The sequence below is a fragment of the Podospora bellae-mahoneyi genome, chromosome 5 (assembly GCF_035222275.1).
Source record: "Podospora bellae-mahoneyi strain CBS 112042 chromosome 5, whole genome shotgun sequence".
Classification (NCBI taxonomy): domain Eukaryota; kingdom Fungi; phylum Ascomycota; class Sordariomycetes; order Sordariales; family Podosporaceae; genus Podospora; species Podospora bellae-mahoneyi.
The window spans coordinates 2,007,869-2,028,743 of record NC_085884.1 but is presented as its reverse complement, the minus strand read 5'-3'; the positions used below and the strand labels follow the sequence as shown (position 1 = coordinate 2,028,743).

The 20,875-nt window shown below is 51.9% G+C and overlaps 10 protein-coding genes across 10 annotated transcripts; 4 read left to right on the top strand and 6 right to left on the bottom strand.

The window, feature by feature from the left end:
- Positions 1 to 1,479: 1,479 nt before the first annotated feature.
- On the bottom strand, positions 1,480 to 1,779 carry MSN5_2 (karyopherin; the record flags this gene model as incomplete). Its single annotated transcript, XM_062872829.1, has 1 exon — positions 1,480 to 1,779. The coding sequence occupies one exon, from the start codon at positions 1,777 to 1,779 to the stop codon at positions 1,480 to 1,482; it is 300 nt and encodes a 99-aa protein (XP_062730955.1).
- Positions 1,780 to 1,907: 128 nt separating this feature from the next.
- On the bottom strand, positions 1,908 to 3,574 carry MSN5_1 (karyopherin; the record flags this gene model as incomplete). Its single annotated transcript, XM_062872828.1, has 3 exons — positions 2,279 to 3,574; positions 2,051 to 2,217; positions 1,908 to 1,968 (listed from the first exon to the last, which is right to left on the bottom strand). Exons 1-3 carry the CDS (start codon positions 3,134 to 3,136, stop codon positions 1,908 to 1,910), a joined length of 1,086 nt encoding a protein of 361 aa, XP_062730954.1. The 5' UTR covers positions 3,137 to 3,574.
- A 258-nt stretch (positions 3,575 to 3,832) lies between these two features.
- Positions 3,833 to 5,465, bottom strand: QC761_505630 (uncharacterized protein). Its single transcript, XM_062879785.1, has 2 exons — positions 4,976 to 5,465; positions 3,833 to 4,922 (listed from the first exon to the last, which is right to left on the bottom strand). The coding sequence occupies exons 1-2, from the start codon at positions 5,248 to 5,250 to the stop codon at positions 3,941 to 3,943; spliced, it is 1,257 nt and encodes a 418-aa protein (XP_062730953.1). The 5' UTR covers positions 5,251 to 5,465; the 3' UTR covers positions 3,833 to 3,940.
- QC761_505620 (uncharacterized protein) lies at positions 5,429 to 6,989 on the top strand. The gene is made up of 3 exons (XM_062879784.1): positions 5,429 to 5,762; positions 5,828 to 6,713; positions 6,779 to 6,989. Exons 1-2 carry the CDS (start codon positions 5,732 to 5,734, stop codon positions 6,631 to 6,633), a joined length of 837 nt encoding a protein of 278 aa, XP_062730952.1. The 5' UTR covers positions 5,429 to 5,731; the 3' UTR covers positions 6,634 to 6,713; positions 6,779 to 6,989.
- On the bottom strand, positions 6,871 to 8,366 carry naa30 (N-alpha-acetyltransferase 30). Its single transcript, XM_062879783.1, has 2 exons — positions 7,899 to 8,366; positions 6,871 to 7,809 (listed from the first exon to the last, which is right to left on the bottom strand). Exons 1-2 carry the CDS (start codon positions 8,079 to 8,081, stop codon positions 7,420 to 7,422), a joined length of 573 nt encoding a protein of 190 aa, XP_062730951.1. The 5' UTR covers positions 8,082 to 8,366; the 3' UTR covers positions 6,871 to 7,419.
- Positions 8,367 to 8,892: 526 nt separating this feature from the next.
- Positions 8,893 to 11,232, top strand: LRO1 (phospholipid:diacylglycerol acyltransferase). The gene is made up of 2 exons (XM_062879782.1): positions 8,893 to 9,379; positions 9,450 to 11,232. Exons 1-2 carry the CDS (start codon positions 9,056 to 9,058, stop codon positions 11,007 to 11,009), a joined length of 1,884 nt encoding a protein of 627 aa, XP_062730950.1. The 5' UTR covers positions 8,893 to 9,055; the 3' UTR covers positions 11,010 to 11,232.
- A 139-nt stretch (positions 11,233 to 11,371) lies between these two features.
- On the top strand, positions 11,372 to 13,383 carry LDB17 (pre-rRNA processing). Its single transcript, XM_062879781.1, has 3 exons — positions 11,372 to 11,620; positions 11,686 to 12,218; positions 12,274 to 13,383. The coding sequence occupies exons 1-3, from the start codon at positions 11,566 to 11,568 to the stop codon at positions 13,210 to 13,212; spliced, it is 1,527 nt and encodes a 508-aa protein (XP_062730949.1). The 5' UTR covers positions 11,372 to 11,565; the 3' UTR covers positions 13,213 to 13,383.
- Positions 13,384 to 13,642: 259 nt separating this feature from the next.
- On the top strand, positions 13,643 to 14,796 carry QC761_505580 (uncharacterized protein). The gene is made up of 2 exons (XM_062879780.1): positions 13,643 to 14,056; positions 14,184 to 14,796. The coding sequence occupies exons 1-2, from the start codon at positions 13,913 to 13,915 to the stop codon at positions 14,565 to 14,567; spliced, it is 528 nt and encodes a 175-aa protein (XP_062730948.1). The 5' UTR covers positions 13,643 to 13,912; the 3' UTR covers positions 14,568 to 14,796.
- A 46-nt stretch (positions 14,797 to 14,842) lies between these two features.
- QC761_505570 (uncharacterized protein) lies at positions 14,843 to 17,715 on the bottom strand (the record flags this gene model as incomplete). The annotated part of the gene is made up of 3 exons (XM_062879779.1): positions 14,843 to 15,278; positions 15,352 to 17,545; positions 17,614 to 17,715. The coding sequence occupies 3 exons, from the start codon at positions 17,713 to 17,715 to the stop codon at positions 15,058 to 15,060; spliced, it is 2,517 nt and encodes an 838-aa protein (XP_062730947.1). The 3' UTR covers positions 14,843 to 15,057.
- A 562-nt stretch (positions 17,716 to 18,277) lies between these two features.
- COG6 (Golgi transport complex subunit 6) lies at positions 18,278 to 20,523 on the bottom strand (the record flags this gene model as incomplete). The annotated part of the gene is made up of 2 exons (XM_062879778.1): positions 20,147 to 20,523; positions 18,278 to 20,080 (listed from the first exon to the last, which is right to left on the bottom strand). Exons 1-2 carry the CDS (start codon positions 20,393 to 20,395, stop codon positions 18,278 to 18,280), a joined length of 2,052 nt encoding a protein of 683 aa, XP_062730946.1. The 5' UTR covers positions 20,396 to 20,523.
- Positions 20,524 to 20,875: the final 352 nt, after the last annotated feature.

Sequence of the window (20,875 nt, the reverse complement as noted above, 5' to 3'; positions counted from 1 at the left end):
CAAGCGTGCTCTTTTTGCCAAGGACCCGCGCATAGAAGTCATCCTTACTCCCTTCAGAGATACCGGCTTGCCAAAAGCGATCGGTCAGGACACGGGTGGCGACCGATTGCATCTCTACCGGCAGCTGGCTCCAGTTCTTTGGATTGTGAGACGCATGTGCATAACTGGACCAAGGTCAGCAAAAGGACGTTGCGCTATCAACTCCATCGGGACAACAGGTGCATACCTCAAGAACTTGAGCAACTCTGGGAGAATAAGCGGGAAGCTGTCCTGCCAAAGAGCACATGATGCTTGATAGGGGGGCGAGTTCTTCTCCAGTTTCTCGACGGAGTAAGTTAAGAATGATTTGGTCATCCGCAGTGGCAGCATCTGGGACGACTGGTTAGCTGGGGAAAGAGCACAACAGCGCCGGAGACACTCACTGTCTGTCTTTGCTCCAACTCCACCTGGAGAGCAAGGCCCTCGGCGTCGAGATCTGCCGCACCCCAGTCGGCCACCTCGTGGATGCGGCGCTGGGCCAAGTACCTTTGCGCCCTGTCCAGGCCGAGTAGCTGGCAGAACCCATCATACGAGCTGAGTGCTTGTTTGAGTGACTCATCTTTCCACTGGTTCCTCACAGGCTCAATGAAAGACGATAGTCTCTGTAGGCGCACACCTGGGTCGATTCGGGTGGAACGGTGACTCGAATGAGTAAGCTACTTGCTACAATCCGAGCAGACTGAATTTTGGAGGACTCACATGATGATGAAAAGAAAACTCTGGTATGCAATCTGGCGCTTCTCATCCAGAGTACCAGATGCTATCATCTCTTTGATCTTGGCTTCCAGTTGGTCGTACACATCCTGGATGATGAATCAGTCGCCTGTGTCCCCGGATACGGAACAGTAGAAGCCTTACTAATAAGTGGTCGGGCATCTTGGAGGCGAGCCGCTGCAGCTCAATCATGCTTTCGTTTTGCAAATCTCGAATAGCATCATTGAGGAGCTTATGGTCGGGCTGCAAAGCTGGCCAAGTCATCAAGATGTGCTCAAGCACTCTCAACATGAAGCCCGGGTTAGAGTCAAGAGCAGTCGTAGAAAAGGCCACAAGAAGCTGGAGAACACGCTTCCTGATCAGAGGGTCCTAGTGAGATGTGAGCATAGGCTTTCCATTACATAAGACCAGAAGCGGAATCTGTACCTCGAATTTCATTTCCAAGAGCTGCCCACACCATTTCTCAAAGTGGTCCTCGATGCCGGCGACTTTTTGCTCCTTTTGTTTCAGGCAGGTTAGCTTAAATCGCACCTACTAGCTGGTAATGACGAGGACCACTCACCTCCTCTGGAGTCGAGTTACGTGAAGACCTCCACTTGATATACCCCCTAAGTGCTGTTTCAATGACAGTAGCGTGTGTATCCACTGTCAACACAGGAACTGAGCTTTTAGAGTAGTTTGCAGCTGCAAGTAATGTCAGTCGTAGAAACACAGCATACGGAACAATTATGACACCAGTTGAAGCTTACCATTGAGAGGCGGTTGCCCGTCGTAGAGTGTCCGGAAGGCAGCCTCTGCCTTTCCAAGGATATGTGAGAAGGCATCGGACAATCGAAGATTGACGATGCTTTCAATGACCTGGCAACTGTAACGACGATAATTTCCGAGGAAAGCATGTCGCTCGGGAAGCGTGTCTGTGTCCTCGAGAAGCAATACATATGTTGGATCATCGGTATCCTCTGGCAGGTTCTCATACCGTATGAGACGGCTGCTGCACAACTCAAGAAGACCTGGGATGAATGGCATATTCGAAGCCGCCGGCCCCAGAGTGCGATGGCTCAAAAGACGAGTCCAACTCACCAAGACGGGGATCGAAACGACGAGACTTTGACTCTTCACAACCAACATAAGGAGTTGGAAAAACCCCTGCACGTTTACTTGAGGAGGGATGGCCGCAAACTTCCGGTCCAGGTAGTTGGCCAGCGAACATACTGTCTGTATCCCCTATTAGCATTACAGATGCAGTCTAATAGTGACCCGAGGGTGCAGGCTTGCCTCGGAGAACTTCTTGGCGAACGTATACTTGTCATCGTCGATATCCTGGGCGTCAACAGTAGACCACTCGAAGAGCCGCTTGAACAAATCCACCACGTCTTCGCCATACATTGGCACAACAAGATCGATAAAGTCCTCATCGGTGAACATTGTACGGTTGTAGAGCGCATGGAGGGCCTCGAGTGCAGCCTTGTGACGTGTTAGTGAAAGTACAAAACACACAAAGAGCACTTGAGAAGAGGACTCTGACCTTTTGTACAGAAACATTGGGAGTCGCAAGGCAGCGACATAGAACGGGGCGACTGCCAACCGCATTGACTGCTTTGGGAACAGCCCAGGCCACGACTGAAGCGAGAACCTTGAGGGCTTTCACGACACAGGTCGCAGCATCCTCGTTTTGCTCGACGGCCCCGCTGTTGAGGCAGTCGGTGATGAACTGTGTAATCCTACTGAGCCACCCTTCCTCTTCAAACCGTACATTGGGGCCCACCTGGCGGTTGGGAAAGGCTTCGGTCAGGACGGCAGCAGGGGTGAATATTTCGACGCAAGCCTTGCTGAGTGCTCCTTCGCGGAGGGCTACAACCGAATCGTCCCCGTTGAAGATTTCCTCGGACAGTGTTTCCAAGATCTGCAGGACAAATTGCTTGTGAACTGGGGATTCTGGGACTCTCCAGAGGCGAACAAGCAGCTCGTCCATGTCCATCCACTCCACAGCCCAGCATCTCTTGGCTATCTCTACCCACAACTGGGCAGTTTTGTTTCTTAGATATGACGGGTCTTCTCTCGAGACGGACTCGGACAGCTGCAAGACCCAGTTGCGGAGGTAGGCTTGGTGCTCGATGCTGTATTCCGACCACTTGTGCTTCACGGCGTGCTCGAGGAGGGACAGGCCGTAGTGGCGGACAATTGGAGCTTGTGACCTGTCGAAGGCGAGGTTGTATCCGTGGGATGGGGCGTCGCCGAGCGTCTTCACTTCCTCGAGGAACGATTGGGCTTCTTGTCGTGCCTGGTTCGCAGAATATGGGCTGTGTACGACCTTGAGGGCTTCGTGAATTCTCGCCAGAATGGCCTCACCGCCAGGGGCGCCGTTTGGCGAAATGGCCGCCATGCTAAGGGCTGCAGTCGCACAGCAGGCAGGGTTCTGTTGGGGCAAAGAGGACGAGTTTTCTGGCTTAACGGAGAGAATGGGAAGAGAAAAATCGCAGCTGTTGTTGAGCCTCGGTGTGAGCAAGTTGAGATCGAATCGCACGATGGAAAAGCGATGCGCTGAAGCGGCAGGCAGTGCTTTAAAGGTACCAAGCAAAAGAACTCGGGGCCTCCTTGGGTTTACAGAACAAGAAGAAGCTGCCGGGACGGTAATTAAAGAAAATAACGGCAACCCGAGATGTCGGATCTAGTATGAAAGAATCAAAAGTGATGTCTGGCTCCAATCTCTCTTGTCTGCTGACTCTTGAGTCGAAATAGAGCGACTTTGATAATTACCCACCGAGGTACCGAAACGGCGAAAACGGGGCGTGTCAGGCGCGCTTAGGCGCGACTAATAAGCTTTCTTGGGATTAGTGCGGGGCAGAAACGCCCATGCAGCCACTACAAGTAAAGGCGGTCAAGTAACTCTAGTAGACATGGGCCCCAGGAATTTCAGGGATTGCGTCACACGGTGAAGGACCCCCATGTCTCACCATGACACTGGCGGATTGTGGATAAGGTACGCTCCTTGACGACATCTCTGCAATGTTGCTCTGGAGTTATGATATGTATATATTTGAAACCGTCACAACTTGATAATTTGCCATTCATAAAACCAAACACACACTGCAGGCACTCAAATGCTCCTGTCATCCTCAGTCTTTGGACATGATGTATCTTAAGTTTGCTCACTATTCCCAGATTCCCTACTTAGTACTCTCTAGCCTCATGCTATATCTAGTTGCCACAAACAGAGGAGCCTATCATAGAAACTAGTCGACACAACTGTCAAGCTGTCTTTTCTCTGGGGATGAAAGTCGCTTCCATAGTTCATGCTCTTGTGTTCCTCAAACCGGCCAAGAACTCGAACATGGTGCTCTCCATCCACGGTTTGCAGAACATCCACCACCCTCGAGCCGGCATGCATGCATGATGCCAATATCCGTGCCCTCCAGTTGTAGGTCGGGCTCGGTGTCTTGTCAAGATTGATTAATTTCAGCCTCCACACACCTCCCCCAAGTCCCATCTCGACGAGGTTTTTGGGCCTCCCATATGGAGCCAGTGAAAAGAGTCTGATATTCTCATCATAACTCCCTGTGACAAGCAGCTCCGATCCATCTTCTAGGACAAAGAGAGGCAAGATTGCTGTTACTCCAGCATCATGACCCCTGGCCTCGATAGCAGAAATAGTCTCAGTGAGATGATCGTCTGAGGGACTCCAGATAACTGTTCCAAAACGCAGTTTGGAGTCATCACTCCCCGAGAATATTCTGAAAGCTACTTCTTCTGGCGAGTCAGTGGGCCCGAGATAAGGCGATAGGTTCACCGTCCAGGCCTCCAATGTGTGAGTGGTCGCCGGCTCTGGTAGAAGTTTCCAGCCCTTGTCCCAAGCTGGCAGATGCACCAAGTAGACATGGCCGGTATTAGTGGTAACCGCCAGCATATCTGCTCGGGATGGGTGCCAGCAAACAGATAGAAACAATATTTCCGACCCATCTGAAGCAGAAATATCCCCTCCTGACAACGATGAAATGTCCATCGTGTTTAGGTGCTTTAAAGGCTTGTCATCTTCAGGACCGGGCGAGAGCTTGAAGATGGCAAGGGTAGCCGTACTTGAGACCGTTGCGCAAATGTCCCGAAATCCCTCAATCGGGTTGAAATGAAGATCCAGCAAAGCAGATGGCTGAGGCTCAGTTTGAATAGGAACTCTTTGAGAAGGGTTAGGTGTGAAGCAGAACCCGAGCTGGATCTAGTGACTCACATGTTGTTATCGTCCTGTAACTGGAAGACGAGGATGCTTCCATTTCGACTTTGAGCTTTCTTTGGCTTAGCAGCCTGTGACTTCGCGTCGTCTTTGTTGTCATCATCACTGGCGTCTTGCTCTGGCGCGTGCGCATCAACTTCGTCTTTCTGTAGATTGTAGGTCCCGACCAGAAAGTAAGACGGGTGAGCTGGGCAGAACTCAATACAACTTGGTGGAAGATCCAACTCCCGTGACCAAACTGAATTGATCAGCTTGCCCGAATCTTCTTCCATTTTACTCCATATGACACTTTAAAAGCGGATGACCTTGAGAACAGGGGTTGTGCGCTGGGGCCTGTGAGGTGCGAAGACACTCAAGATTTGATGCTGGTCGCACTTTCTTTTTCGGGACTTGACAATTATCCCCGGCGCATCGGATTGGTCAGTTCTGAATGAAGAACGCCCCAAGCCTCGCCAGACCAACTTGCCTGGAATCCCATGACTATTTTACCTTCTCGATTCTTTCCAAACACCATGCGTTTATCTTTCCAGATCATCTTCCTCCATGATTAGTGTATCTCAGGGCCGCCATAGTTGATAGGTGCCTGCATATTTGAGACTCCACCAGCTCATTCATAGCTCAGCTTTAACCTAAACTGATCAAGACCCAACCCAATACAAACCCGCTCACAAACGGACGATCAAGACTGTAACCTCTATTTTCTTTAGCAGCGGTCAGGAATATCCAGATATACAACTCTTTTGGCGTGGGAAAATGGATGACTCCGACGATTCGGACTTCTACGGTCAGCCAGCTCATCATGCACATCGCCCACCGATCTTATCACACCGCCACTAACACCCCCCCCAGGCTCCCCCAAAACCGTCTCCAGGCTCAAGTCCCGAGTTGCCGCCTACAACATACCTTCTTACTGGTCCTCCCAAGAAGCACGCACCAAACTCATCACCTCCCGGATCACCCCTTTGGAATCCACCTCCCAGTCCCCTCCAGCCTCAGGACGCCTTCACAACGCCTACGCCCATATCCCCCACGCCGCCTACCAACTCACAGAATCCATCCCCCAGTTCCTCGCCCGCCTACCCCCAGCCACAACCAACTGCCGCTTTGGCCTAGAATGGATCTTCATCGCCAACCCCTACCTCCCTCCCCGTCCCCCCTCCGACCACGACCGCTTTATGAGAGCCGGCCGTGAACGTCTTGACCTGTTCAAATCCTTCATTGACAAGACCACCGCTGCCTACCCCAACTCTCCCCTGGTCGCCAAACGACACATTGCCGTGGCCAGAAAGGAGACAATAGAGGACCTAAAACAGCTAGCGGTGGAGTGCCGCGAGACTTATGGGAAATGGATGCTATTCCCGGACGTAGTGTTCGTTAATGATACGTGGGAGAAGGTTGCCAGGGCGGTGGCGAATCATCAGTTGGGGACTGCGGCCAAGGTGGCGACGAGGATGCCTGCGGGATATGATGATGGGCACGCTGAGAAGAAAGAGAGACTGATATGCGTCTATACTGAGGATTTTACGGATAAGGATGATGTGGCGAGAGTGTTGAGGAGGATGAAAGAGCTGGAGTTGGTGAAGCAGGGCCCGGGAGCGAGGCAGATCTACTACAAGGCTGGTGCGTCGGGGCGGTTGACGGTCTCTCGAGCATGACACTGACGAACGATGCTGTAGATGCTTGGACCGAACTGGGAATATACGGGGAGAATGAATGGGGGATCAAAGCTTCCTTGGTGAGTTGACTGGTTCAGCGGAACCTCGTCGAGTGTCCGTGCATGCTAACGAGATACAATTTTAGTACAACTCGAAAGAGATATTTGAGTACATCAAAGAAGTCACCGGGAAGAGGACGTTTTGAGCTCCCCCGTGTCTCTGCACAAGAGAATGTTTGTTCGAGCCGGCAACTACCCCGAGGAGGGAGCAGGATGATAGCACACTGGAGCTAGCGATTTGATATTTTTGTAAGGACCGGAAACGCATGTTTCCCTTAATAGTAATATGAACGCAAAGTAAACTTTTTAGTCCTCTATTTCCTCGCCTGGCGCTGCTCCGTCCTTCTACCTCTTATCCCGGCAGGTTTGTTCGTTTTGGGTGAGTTAGCTGTGAGAATATGGTGGGACCCGCCAAATCTCTCTCATGATGTGTTCCTGAAAGTTCTGTCAGAGGATATGCGACCTGGTCGACTATGTGATAAGCCCCCTCGTATCTTTTGGTGCTTCCCAATTGATGAGCCTCTTGGGGCAAGCCATGGCTGTATTTCAAGCCACAACTTTCAGGTGAATATGAACCGTCCCATCATCTTGACCGTCGGCGTTTGATGCGCAAGAGCTTCTGAATATTCTACTCTTTGAGCGCCATATCTTCCCGAACACCGTTTGCATGTCCCTATCACGGCTACCACATGTTCCGTAACTGTTTTAGTGGGCGCCCAGACATCCATCATCGATAAATATCAGCATCGTCCAACGCCAGATCAGCCGCAGAGTCCGGATCAACTGGCCTCAACAGAAGGACCAGCCTGTATGCGCTATTGCCGTTTAGGTAGTAGCGATGGAGTTTCTTGGATCTCAGGAAGCCCAACCGCTCATATAGCCTCATTGCGGGAATATTTATCTCTTCTGTCTCAAGAACCACCTCGTCGGCATTGCGGCTCTTCATAGAGTCGATGGCCATCTTGACCAGTGTCGTTGCCACGCCATGTCCGCGGTAGGCAGATGACACGGCGAGCATAGCGATATATCCCCGCAAGGTGGGGGGCGAATGGGAGGCATGGGCTTCGAGCTTGCAGATTATGACGCCAACTAGGGAGGAGTCTTCAGGGTCGATAGCCTGGGACGAGAGAGATGCGGGGTTAGGACCGTCGGAAATTGATTCGCGGGTCGAGAGGAGAGGGGGGGAAGACCGTCGGATGGGCTTACAAGGTAACACAGATGGCCCCATTGGTAGAGAAAGTAGCGGTAGACATAGATGCTGTAGGGCTCGCTGAGGTCCTTGGAGATCAAGGCGCGGATTGCCGGTAGATATTGAGTCTCGAGACGATGCTCATATTGTATGTACTTCAGTTCCCGTGGGAGTTGTTCGACTCGCGAGCTCTGCTCCATGCGGAAGACTGATGCGGTCCGCTGCTCTCCGAGTGCGTGAGCAAATGAGCCGCGAATAGCGAGCAGCAGCCTCGAAAGCGGAAATAAAAGATGGTGCGCACGTTGAGGATGAGTGGAGAGAAGGGGTTCGTGTCGTATATGCTGAGGTTCGCTTGTCGTGGAAGGGGGGTTTGGTGACGGTTGTCGACTGTAGGCGTGGTGTTGGAAGCGGGGAGGTTGCGCTGGCAAGAGATCTGACGAACGCTTGCTCGTCCCAGGGTCTTCGTCATTGAACTTTCACATGCCATGTCCCAGTCGCATAGCAAGCATTGGGCCCCTCATCCCGTTTCCCCCGGTGGGTCGACTTCTCCAAACCCCGTGCAGCATCCCTGTCGTGCCTGTCAACCCACCTGTCAGGAAACGGCAGTCTTCAACATGCATTCTTCGGTAGTCGATACTTGGATCTACAAGAGACAAACTTGTCTCAGTGAGAAGCTTGAAGTGCTGATCTCAGATAAAAGATAACCTATATGATAGATTATACTTTGAAATAACATTTGGAGCCGAAGTCTCTTGAATGGATGCGCCTGGTGTCTATTTTAAAGCAGAGGCGCAAACAATAGCCCAGTACCGAGTACATTGACTGCCGGTTTCGCTCCTGCTTGTCACCCATCGACATGTAGATTTGCTTCGGCTCGATGTTGATACTGGGGAATCTGTGTCGGCATTTTCTAGAACACCGAAGAAGAAAAAGAAGCGATCATAGCCGGGTTTTGTTTCGTCATCCTTAATTATCCGATCCACGTCGTTGTGATTTGCTCTCCGCGCTCGTGTCGAAGATCCCTTGCCCCACCCGGACTTGCTGCTGAGAGCTGAAGCGGAGGAGCCGCCGCGCTCCTCAGTATTTGGATATTCTGAACCACCTCCTTGAAGTCTACCCATCCACGGTGCATTCACACCACACCGCACTAGTCACCGCCCAAACCAGTCTCGAGATGGCCAGCACTCTACGGCGACGAGTGTTCGGCAACGGCAACGACACACCTACCGAACCTTCACCCGCACAGACACCTCGCAACCAAAGCCCCGTCAGACCCGGCGAGAAAGTCAAGGTTGTCCACAAACGAAAGGAAACACGAAAGAGGAAGACAACGGGTATTTTCTTTCTCGGGAGTTTGTTTGGTATTATTGCGGCCGGTTTCTTTGCAAAAAGCAATGATCTTATTGGTTTCGAGTTTCCCGAGCTCGGGGACTTAAGTATGGACAACTTGTTCGAGATTCTTCCTGCAGGTTTTGTCAAGGATATGCGCGAGCTGGTGGTGAGTAAATCACACACGCTCTGTCATTGATATGATTACCTGTCAAGCTAATGGATCACCCGCATGACAGAATGGCGAACGCGATTTTCTCGAAAGCTACGATGCCTTCTCTGTAGGCCTCAAGGTTCGCTCCGAAGGCCTATCTTCACACCATCCAATGGTTCTAATTCCCGGTGTTATTTCGACTGGTCTCGAGTCCTGGGGAACGTCTAATGAATCGCTACCTTATTTTCGGAAACGGCTTTGGGGCAGTTGGAGCATGATGAGGGCATTGGTCATGGACAAGGAGAATTGGAAGAGGCACATCATGTTGGACCATACAACTGGGCTGGACCCACCGGGGATTAAACTGAGGGCGGCACAAGGCTTCGACGCGACTGACTTCTTTATTACTGGGTATTGGATTTGGAACAAGATCATCGAAAACCTAGCGTCCTTGGGTTATGACCCGACCAACTCGTTCACGGCAGCGTACGACTGGCGGCTAGCGTACCCGAACTTGGAGAAGAGAGACCAGTACTTCTCTAGACTGAAAGCCCATATTGAGATGGCCGTCAAGCTGGATAACAAGAAGGTTGTCCTCACATCACACAGCATGGGCAGCCAAGTGGTCTTCTACTTTTTCCACTGGGTAGCTTCTGAGCAGGGCGGTGGAGGTGGTGACGACTGGGTGGAGAGGCATGTTGACTCATGGATCAACGTCAGTGGATGCATGCTTGGGGCCGTCAAGGATGTCGCAGCGATATTATCGGGCGAGATGCGTGACACGGCGCAACTGAATGCTTTCGCAGTGTATGGACTGGAGAAGTTTCTTAGCAAAGAGGAGAGAGCCGAGATATTCCGTGCCATGCCTGGCATGTCCTCAATGTTGCCAATGGGAGGCAATGCCATTTGGGGAGATCTTGATGGGGCACCTGATGACCAGCCCGGTCAAGCAGTGAGCTTTGGTTCATTCCTCAACTTTCGAACCACCCAGAACTGGACGATACCAAAGACAAACTTTACGGTAGACGATGCAATGCAATACCTATACGACACGACTGATGATTGGTATCGGGATTCGGTCAAAAGAAGTTATTCCCAGGGCGTGGCACACACTATGAAGGAGGTCACAGCCAACGAACTTGATCCCAGGAAATGGATCAACCCTCTCGAAACCCGTCTGCCTCTCGCCCCTAGCCTCAAGGTGTACTGTTTCTATGGCGTAGGGAAGCCCACCGAACGGGCCTACTACTACCGCTCTCCCGAGCTTGGAGCTCTCACTAACTTGAACATGACCATTGACACTGCCCTCATCCAAGGCGATGTCGATCACGGCGTTGTCATGGGTGAAGGAGATGGGACAGTAAACTTGATGAGTACCGGGTATATGTGCAACAAGGGGTGGAATATGAAGCGGTACAACCCAGCTGGTGCGAAAGTGACTGTGGTGGAGATGCCACACGAACCTGAAAGGTTCAATCCTCGTGGCGGACCCAATACGGCGGATCACGTTGACATTTTGGGGAGGTCCAACCTCAACGAGCTCATCCTGAGAATTGCGGCTGGCAAGGGCGGGGAAATTCAGGATTATGTGGTCAGCAACATCCGAGAGTATGCGGAACGGGCCAAAATATACGAGGAAGAATAGCAGTTGTGTTTGTATGATGATGGGGGGAGGGTTCATGACATGATAGATCTGGGTATTTTCATGGTTGGGGGCGTTCAAAGGACGTGTTGGTTTTTTGCATAATTTGGCGACTGTTGTCTATCGTTTCAGTTGATACGCTGATTGAAGATTAATGTGTTGCGGAGATACATGGAGCAGGTTAGATAGGCTTAGAACAGGAAGAATACCTAACGATATGATTGATCATGATAAAAGACGAGAGGGACCCAAGACACTGGCACTACCCATTCGACGTCATCCCGGCTTAATTAGGTGGCCCGTGCATGCGAAACGTGAGTCTCGGCAGCCAAACCGAAGATTGGGAGTTTCGATCCGTCACACGCAGTGCTTCAGCTCCTCCAATATAAGAGAGCCACCAGTCAGGCGGACCATCCCAAGTCCAACTGCAAAACGCCCTGATCACCGGATTGTCTTACCGCAAAGTGCGTTGCGCCTCTCGGAATTCCTTATATGCGACCTGGACACCTAGCCATCGTGATGACCCATTTGCATTCACAACACTGGCTCGTCTGAGAACATGGCCGATGTCCAAGGCACTTGGACTGCTGAGAATGAGCAGCAATTCTGGGCAGGTAAAGAAGAATGCACGGCAGCTCGATCCAAGACACAACATGCTAATTGCGATCCATCTTTGCAGCCTTGAATCAGATCCTCTCGGCACCATGCGATTCTTACGAGCTTCTCGATAACGCCTTGCGCTCATGGCTTGATTTGGTTTCCAAGGCCCGGGACGAATACCTCGACGACGAGGACGAGATTGCGAATTGTTCCGAGCAGTTAATACACAGCCCGCTGTTTTCTGCCAATAAGGACTATGTGCGAACCCAAATCATATACAGTCTGCTTCAGGAGGATGAGTATGCGCCGCTCCACGTTATTGCCAACTTTCTCCTCTCTGACGGCCGCGCCGAGGAGGAGACCTTCAGACAAATGATCAAGGAAGGGTGCTTTGTGCGGTTGCTGGAGTTGATCAAGGGATGTGGGGGAAAGGATTCCCGATTACATCGGCTTCTGTTACAGCTGATGTATGAGATGTCCCGCATTGAACGGCTACGGGACGAGGATTTAATGCAAATTGACGATGGCTTCGTCACGTATCTCTTCCAACTCATCGAAGCCCTAGCCGATGACGCCAATGATCCTTACCACTATTCTGTTATTCGGGTTTTGGTAAGTGCTACCGAATTTCATCGCTCTGGGAATTTTATCGCTAACTGCCTTTCAGCTGGTGTTGAATGAACAGTACATGGTGGCAGCGACATCAGCAGCGACAGAACCATCATCCATCTCGCCCACCACCAATCGCGTCATCAAACTTCTTGGGGTTCATGGAGATTCCTATCGAACCTTTGGAGAGAATATCATACTGCTTCTCAACCGAGAAACAGAGACCTCTCAGCAGCTGCTCATTCTCAAACTGCTGTACCTGCTTTTTACCACATCTGCGACGTACGAGTATTTTTACACAAATGATCTCCATGTGCTGCTGGATGTCATCATACGGAACTTGCTTGATTTGCCGAGCGAGATGGACATTTTGAGACACACTTACTTAAGGGTACTTGCCCCTTTGCTCGCTCATACTCAACTCAGCAAACCGCCTCATTACAAAAGGGGTCAGATTCTCAGTCTCATCGACATCCTGCGAGGCACCGGCAATGCGCACTTTATGCCTCCCGAACCGACAACAATACGCCTGCTCGACAGAGTAGCCAGCACCCCATGGCTGGCTGAAGAAGAGCCGGAAAATCCGTCACTCAGTCCAATCGGCAGCCTCTCGCTGTCACAAACCGGTAGTGCCGTGAGTGTTATCGCCAAAGTGTCCGAGAAACCCGGAGTGAAGACACCTAGTCGCAAGTCGGATATGGCAGCGCAGGCCAAGGGCAAATCCGAGCATGGAGGCAGCCCACCTAGACCGCCGCCACCTAGGACTCTGAGGGCGCAGAAATCACTACCAGAAGTGCCCCGACATAAGCACGGGGTTCCTGTCGTTCATCCACCGGTGCCTGTACCTCACTTGCACGTCAATGGGGCTGGTCAGAAAAAGATGCCACCGAAACTCCCGCCACCACGAAGGAGGGCCAAAATTATAGCCGCAGTTGGCGCTGAGGTTCGGACGCCGTCCGAAACGCCATCACCGATTGGCCCTGCACCGGTTTCTTGACCAGCTGCAGCTCAATCGGTAACTTGAGGGGTGTTGGATACTTACCCTCATGGGAGTTGCAATAAAGGTGTGGGATTTTGGATTAGGGGAGCTGTTTGCAATCACGAATTTATGGTAACGAGGGGACAACTAAGCATACACTTTTTCTACAATGGCATCAACGGGACAAGGCGTTTTCCTAGTGCACTGCGCAAGATAGCTACAATAATTCTAATTTTTAACTGCTGTGTTTTATGGGAATATGTGTTGGGGCGAGCTTGTGCTCTATCTTTGGCGATGTAATCTCGATGTTTGCATTCACCCTTTCAATTGAGAGAAACAGGGGCACAGAGCGCACAAGGCTGAGCTTTCGTCCACAGTGCAGAAGGAAAGTCTTGGCACACAGGCTGGCGGGCATCTTTACAGGAATGACCCGCACGGTGGTTCGCCTAACCCCGGTCCATCTCAACGTCCACTCCGGCTTTTGGTAGTGCAGCCTCCAAAATTTTGGGAGACGACAGCCTCATTTTGCGAACTCTGAGCTGCTGCGACTCCGCCAACCCGCCAAATTCCCGAACCACCGGCTCAGATCCCCCACAACAAGAGTACCCGAGAACCGAGACGTTGAAGAGGTCGCCAAACCAAAAGGAGGAGGAAACTTGGAGAAAAGCAATTGGCTTTTGGGGGCCACAGACACGCACACATCAGCACACATATCAAGATGGCCTCCTCCTCAATAGCCAAGAACCTCGCCCAGCTGAACTCCATGCGGGAGATTCACGGCGTAGTCGTCACCGCAGGGCTGATCGACAAGACGGTCAAAGTGCGCGTGGGAGGGCTAAAGTGGAATAACTTCCTCAAGAAGGTACCATATACGACCAAACCACTCCCCCTCCCTCCTCCCTCCTCCTCCTCCTTCTCAACCCCACTAAACACCGACCCATTCACCTCTTACTTGTACTAACCTACTCCCCCTCCTTCACCACCACCAGCACTTCGACGACCCGAAAACCTATCTCGTCCACGACCCCGCCAACTCCCTCCGCCAGGGCGACGTCGTCGCCATCAGCCCCGGCTGGCGCACCTCCAAGTCCAAGCGCCACGTAGTCAAGCACATCATCGCCCCCGGCGCCGGCCTTCCCATCTCGGCCCGCCCCCCAATCCCCTCCGCCGAAGAGCTCGTGAGGCAAAGGGTGGTCAAGAAAGAAGCAAAGGAGGTGAGGAAGAGCCTGAAGGACGTCGCCGAAAAGACGGAGAGGTCTCTGCAATTTGTAAAGGCGGAAGCTGCCGAGGTGGAGAAGGAGCTGAAGACGCTGACGTTGATCCTCGAGTCGAGGACGAAGAAGAAGTACGGGTGGTTGTCCAAGCAAACGTAATGAAAATGAAAAGACTTGGGGTTATTGTCAGGGAGTGTGGTGGGTGCATCGGATAGTAGGCATTGGGAGACGGAGTCTGGGTTTTAGGCTCTGTCAAAAGGTGTACGATTTCAGGAAGAAACATGAATGGTCCATATGCATGTGTACATATATACAATATTGGGTGGAGGTTTGTAGCATCAAGATATACCAAAGAGTGGAAATACTAGGCATCAGAAACATGACAAAGGCTGACAGAGTCAATCGCTCGACAGGAGATAATGTCTCCCCATGTTGTGGAAGTATGCTTAGGGGAACTCGTGTTATTTCCTAACGAGCAGATGGCTGCTTTGTTTATGTTCTTGCCTGGCCCCCAACTAACCAACCAACCAAAGCAACAAACCCCCTATGAACTCCTGAGCTATGCTTTTAAAAAAACAGATAAGCAAAAGTCTCCAGGCTCGCGTCGACATGTAAAGTGTATGCTTCTATTGGCCCAAAGGGGACTTTCTCATCCACCACGCTCTCCAAACTCCCTCGCCCAGTCTTCGTATTCCTTTAGGCCCGCTTTGCTCACACTTGGTCTGATAGTGGCCAAGCTGGCAATAAAATCGGACAGTCCAATCGGCCGTATATCATTCTCTGTCATGTGCAGTAAGGCGTCTCCAAGAGATCTGAGAGGGCCCATCGCAGCATCTTTTGCCAATGCTGTGATATCCGAGCCCGAGAAGCCTGTTTGGGATATGACGCATCAGCAACAGGTTCAAAACCAAACAGATAGCGTATAGGATTAGGGCCAGCTTACCGTCTGTCAACGCAACTAATGTGTTGATGTCTTCATAACTCAGTGTGTGTGTCTGCTGTTTTAGCAGCGTCTTCAGCTGCACCGCCCGCGTTTCCGCCTCAGGCAGTGGTATATACTGCCGCCTGACAAACCGTCGTCTCGCTGCCTCGTCAATTGCCCATGGCAGATTGGTTGCAGCCAGAACCAGCACTCTATTTGCATCACCTCTTTCCTTGTCTCGTTCGCCAACCTCCCTTCCCGCAGCCGCGCGCTGGAGATCACTCCACTGAATCAAGAATTCCGTCTTGATTCGTCTTGTGGCCTCATGCTCACCTGAACCTGATCGCTGCGAGAGAAGCGAATCGATTTCATCCACGAAAATGATGCTCGGTGCCAGTACCTTTGCCAAACTGAAGAGCGCCCTGACGAGCTTCTCGGATTCCCCCAGATATTTACTGGTCAGGCTGCTGGCGGATATGGAGAAGAAGGTTGACTTGCTCTCAGTGGCCACGGCTCTCGCCAGCATCGTCTTTCCGGTACCAGGAGGCCCAAACAAGAGCATTCCTCTCGCCGGTTCACGCAGGCCCATAAACAAATCCGGCCGCAAAAACGGATAAACAACAGTCTCACGAAGAGCATTTTTGGCTATTTCGAGCCCCGCAATGTCACTCCAGTGTACCTCGTCCCCTTGGATGACGATCTCGTTTAGAATCTGCTTTGCGGCGTGTTCATCCACCCCAGGCGGCAGTTTCTTGAGGAGCTCCGCCTTGCGCTTTTTCCATGACTTGACTTCCTTGGTGGGCTCGTCGTCTTCAGAGCTTTCCGATGGCTGAATGATCGAGTCCACGATAAGTGAAGCTTCTCTCTGTCGCTCCAATGTCGAACGCTTGTGTTGTCCAGACGGTCGCCGTGCAGGGGTTTCGAACGAAGAAGAAGAGCTCTCGGATAGCACAGGTGAGGAGCTTCTCCTTGGTCGGGCCCTATCACTGTTGTTTCCCAACTGTGGAGTTTTCCTCTTGTTACCAGATCTAGTTGGCGTGGACTTGATTCGCGCCGCTGAGAGTGAAGCACCCGCAGACCTGCGAGAGACGGTAGCGGAATCCAGCGATGTTTTCCTAGTTAGCGGTTTATCCGGTAATCCTTCGCCCATATTGGAGTCATTGTTCAAAATGTCCCTCTGCGCCCTACTTCGCGGAGTTTCAGGCGGCGCGGTCCTCAGCCTCGTGATATGCTCTCTTTCCGGCGAACGACGATCACTACTTTCCTTGAGAGCCAAAGCGTTCAGAGCGGTTGAAGCTGCACTGATTGAAATCGATGACGCTCGTGAAAAGGGGTACTCTCCAGAGCGCCGCGGGTCTGTGGCAGGCGCACTATCGGTGTCTTTGTTCGGACTCCTCGTTCGAGGCGTCACCAGTCTTCTTGAGTTGCTGTCCCAAAGCCGTTTGGATAGCTCAAGGCTCCTGCGTGACTGTTCAGGGACAGTAGGAGTGTTCGGAGCTGGACATGAAATGGGGCTGCTTCCTGATGGCTGGTCCAGGCTCTCTCGTTGGCCCAAGGTGCCCCAGGCTAGGGTAGCCGCCTTGCTTGGTACTGGGACCTCTGACGATTTTGGTGGCTGTCGTCGCAGTGTCGCTTTCGGTGTCTTGTCCCTTGTGCCCGTACGTAGCGTGGTGCGCATTGTGTGTCGTTCAGGGCTAGACGTTCTCGAGGGCTTTCTTTCGGGCGACGGTATCGAGGCTGTCGATGGCAGCGGTTTTCGAGCAGGGAGGGGTGGCGGCATGCTTCCGTGTTGTGGTCCGCGGCTGCTTGCAACAGCCTGTTCTGAGGAGGATGTCCTGTTTTGTGAAGAAAGCCGCCTCAAAGTATTTGGTCGTGATAAGTCGGTGTAGTTAACGGCAGGGATGGTACCATTCCCGATCCAACCTCCGTCCTGTTGCCCAGATATCCCGCCATCATGGGAGTCGGATGATGATTTGCTGGGCCTGCTGCTGGAAGACAGCGAGTCATGCTCAGGGGCCGACAGACGAGAAAGACGAAGGGCTTCGAGGAGGTCAATCCGCTCCTTACACTGCAGTTCCAACTGACGAAGACTCTCGACCAGCGCCTTCTCCGTCTCGGAGCGAGGGTTGAAATTGGGGAGTATTCTGTTCGCGTGAGGGTCATATAGTTGTTCTAGGGCCTGTCGCCAACATCGCATAGCCTCGTCCTCGTTGCCCTGATTTTATAACATACGTCAGTGGCCGTCTACCAAGCACGCCGGAAAGGAGGATGGATTGGGGCTACCTGGCTCTCATAGTACACGGCGGTAGAACATGTCAGGTAACTCTCATCGTACGTCTTCTGCAGAATGGACATGGCAGAACTGGCTGTTCTACTGCCAAACATGGTGGTGTGTGGTGAATGAGGACATTCCGTTGCGGGTGTACGGATTCGCAGCGAGAGGGAAGAGAAATGTGGGTGGGAGTCGGCCGGGTTTCGGCTGGCCAATGGCTCCGGGAGATTTACGATGTCGTCGTATGCATGTGCTGTAGATTCATCAATGCGGTTTCGACTAGGAACTCGAGATTCAGATCGCCAGGCTGAACAAGTCTGGACGGAATGTCCGCAAGGTAAGTCGCAATCGGAGGCCGTGCTTGCAGTGGGTTGCAGTGGGCTGGAGCTTGTCGATAACGGGGAGAGGCAGGGGTCGCCGACTGGTACCAAGCACCGGACGCGCGGTAGGGCTGTTTATCGGAGCGATAACAGAACGGCGGGGCGGTGACGTCGACGTTGGGAAGCCAATCTACGGTTACAGTGCCCCACAACGTCCTATTTGGGCAACATCATATTTGGGCAACATATTATTTGGGCAACATCAATCATCCAAGATGATGTATTAGTGGAAGTGAAATTTTCCTATCCATCAATTTCCCCGGACTACGAACAGCTTGCAACGACACTAAATCAGCTACGACAACAGGACACGAATCTCCCCAGAAGTTCTCGGAAATAATGCCCGTAAGCTTTGAAGCTCGTCAGCGTCGCCCTGCTTCTGTTCGGCCAGCTCATCTGCCAACATCAACTTCTCTTCCACCTGCTCGAAGTCGACACAGAACCTCTCGGCAGCCTCTTCGGTGATTTGCTGGACCAGTTTGGAATCCTGCAAGTGCTTGAGATTCTCCATGGCATCCATCAGCGCCGAGGGTAGGAAATCATCAAGCAATTGTCCAGCCTGTGTCAGTGCAGGTGCTTGGGCCGCCTCAAGCAACGGCACCTTCTCCACGTCTTCTGCTCCATTGCCCAAGATACTGAGTGCTGTGATGAGTGCATCTAAGCCGGATTCCTTACGGAAAAATACATACTGGCTTTCCACAAGGTGTGACCGCTCAGTTTCAAATTTGGCCTGCAACTGAGTTGTTCGTGTGGGCGTGAACTCAAAGGGCGCCAGCGAATTCAGAGCTGTGAGAAAACAGTTGACGAGGAAGACGGAGTCAGAGGGGGGCTGTAATGTCTGCGCCATGGTTGCGCAACCTGACATAAATGGGTCGAAGGCCTCCACCATGATAGTTTCAAAATCTGCTTCCTTTTCAGCAGATGAAGCGAGTGAGGTTTCGTATGTCTTCATAATGGCAGACAGCTGCTCCAACGCCTCAAACAAAAACTCTGGGGGTCGAAGTTCTGTAGGAGTCTGGACGAAATCCCCCTGGAGAGCCGCAACGTGGTCACGAGCCAGCGACCGAAACTGCCGTAGGGCTTCAGCCTCCAGTAACCCAAGAGAATCCACCAAACTCGAGCCAGGACCCAGCAGTTTTGAAAACATGCTTTTGTAGAAATTGAGCAGATTGACGAGTTTGTATGCAAGGATTGTTTCCTCGTTTGTCTGGATGACCTGTTCGACCCGCTGTCGTAATATGCGGACTGCTCCGGAGACGTCTCGGTCAACCAGATCGTTCAATGTCTTAACAGCATCAAAATCCCTTGCACCATCACCCTCCTCGTCCGCCAGTCGCCATATTTCGTTCTCTCTGCCGGCTTGGATGCCCTTCTTAATCTCCTCGGCCTCTCCAATGAAGAGACCTTCCAGTGCCTCTCGCTCGCTCACAGCTGCTGAATGCACCCAAGCAAGCATGTCTCCTACATATCTCAAGGTGTCGTGCGCCGCTAACTCGATGGGTTTGGTCGAGGTGTTCTCCACGCCAGATGCCGAGCTCCCGGTTAATGCTGTGTAGAACGAGTCGGACAGGATATGTTCGCGAGCTTCTGCAAAATAATCCAAACAGTTTTGAAACAGTGTAGGTCTTTCGGCCAACACTCGAAGAGCTCGCCGGATTGATGAGCCAATTTGTGGGCTTTCAAGATTCAACGTCTTGAACTCCTTCTGTACCCACTTGTACAGCTTCTGGAAGCCCAGGTTGAGATTTTTTGAAGCCAGTTCCATCACCTCCAAGCCCAAAGTCTGATTCTCAAACCCGAGAAGTAACTCACAGTCTTTGGTAATCTTTTTTGCTTTTGCGAGGGTAGCAAAATAGAGGTCATTGACTGGTTCTGACATGAGCGTGAGAGCAGCCGCCTCATCGTCGGAAAGGATGAAATTGCCCTTGAAGGCTTTGAGAAGAGTCTGTTTTTGCTCAACTTGTTGCTTCTGAATCATGAGACGCGAGGCTTCCCCTAGACTAGACGATGTTGCCTGATGAGCGGTACCGATCTCTCTTTTCATCTCATTGAAACTCTCATTGAGTCTGCCAATGGTGGCACCAATACGCCGAAGTTGCTGTAAATCAATGTCAACCAGTCTGTAAGTCGAAATCACTTGATGTTGATCTACCAGAAAACCTACCTCGGAAACCTTGGAGAATTCAGCGATGATTTCGCCATTGCTATCTATCACCTCCTTTTGCAGGTCCAGACGAAGCTGGCGTCGAGTGTCGGGTGTGTTGAGGACACCCCGTTCATCTAATAAAGCAAGTGCCTCTCGAAACTCGGTGTCTGCATAGGAAGATGACAGAACGCTGGTGACTTTTGATGAAAGAGGGCTTGGGGTCTTTGCTGCTAATGAAGCAGTTGACGCGGAGCCTGAAGAAGCCATTCGAAGCAGCCCGGAGTGGTGACTTGGAAAAAGGGAGGTTGGCGAGGCACGATGCTGAGAACAGCATCTACCTTCAGGAGCTCGTTAAGGTATGATGTATGAAGTATTGAATTACAGGGGGGAAGCTGTATCGCCATGCTGGCATGGTGGCATGCTAGAGGTTGATAAGCGATAAGGGCCTTGGCATTCCTCTCACAACACACCGCCTTCCCAATCAGACCCCATCCGTCGTCATTCTGGCGCGGCAGCTGACCAGGAAGGTTCAAGGCAACCAAACGCCAACCTTCTGCACTGGTGGTTGTAGAAAACTTATGCTGCGCATGCTTCTTCTCAAGACAAGAAACAGAAGCGGCTGGCAGATGGCCGCATCGCCTGACTGATCTCACGTTACCTTGAAAGGTGTGATAGTGCCGCTTCTGCACCTTGCCTACCCTTTATCAGCTTCTTCTGCTTTTGTCTTGTCAACAGATCCCCCACCAC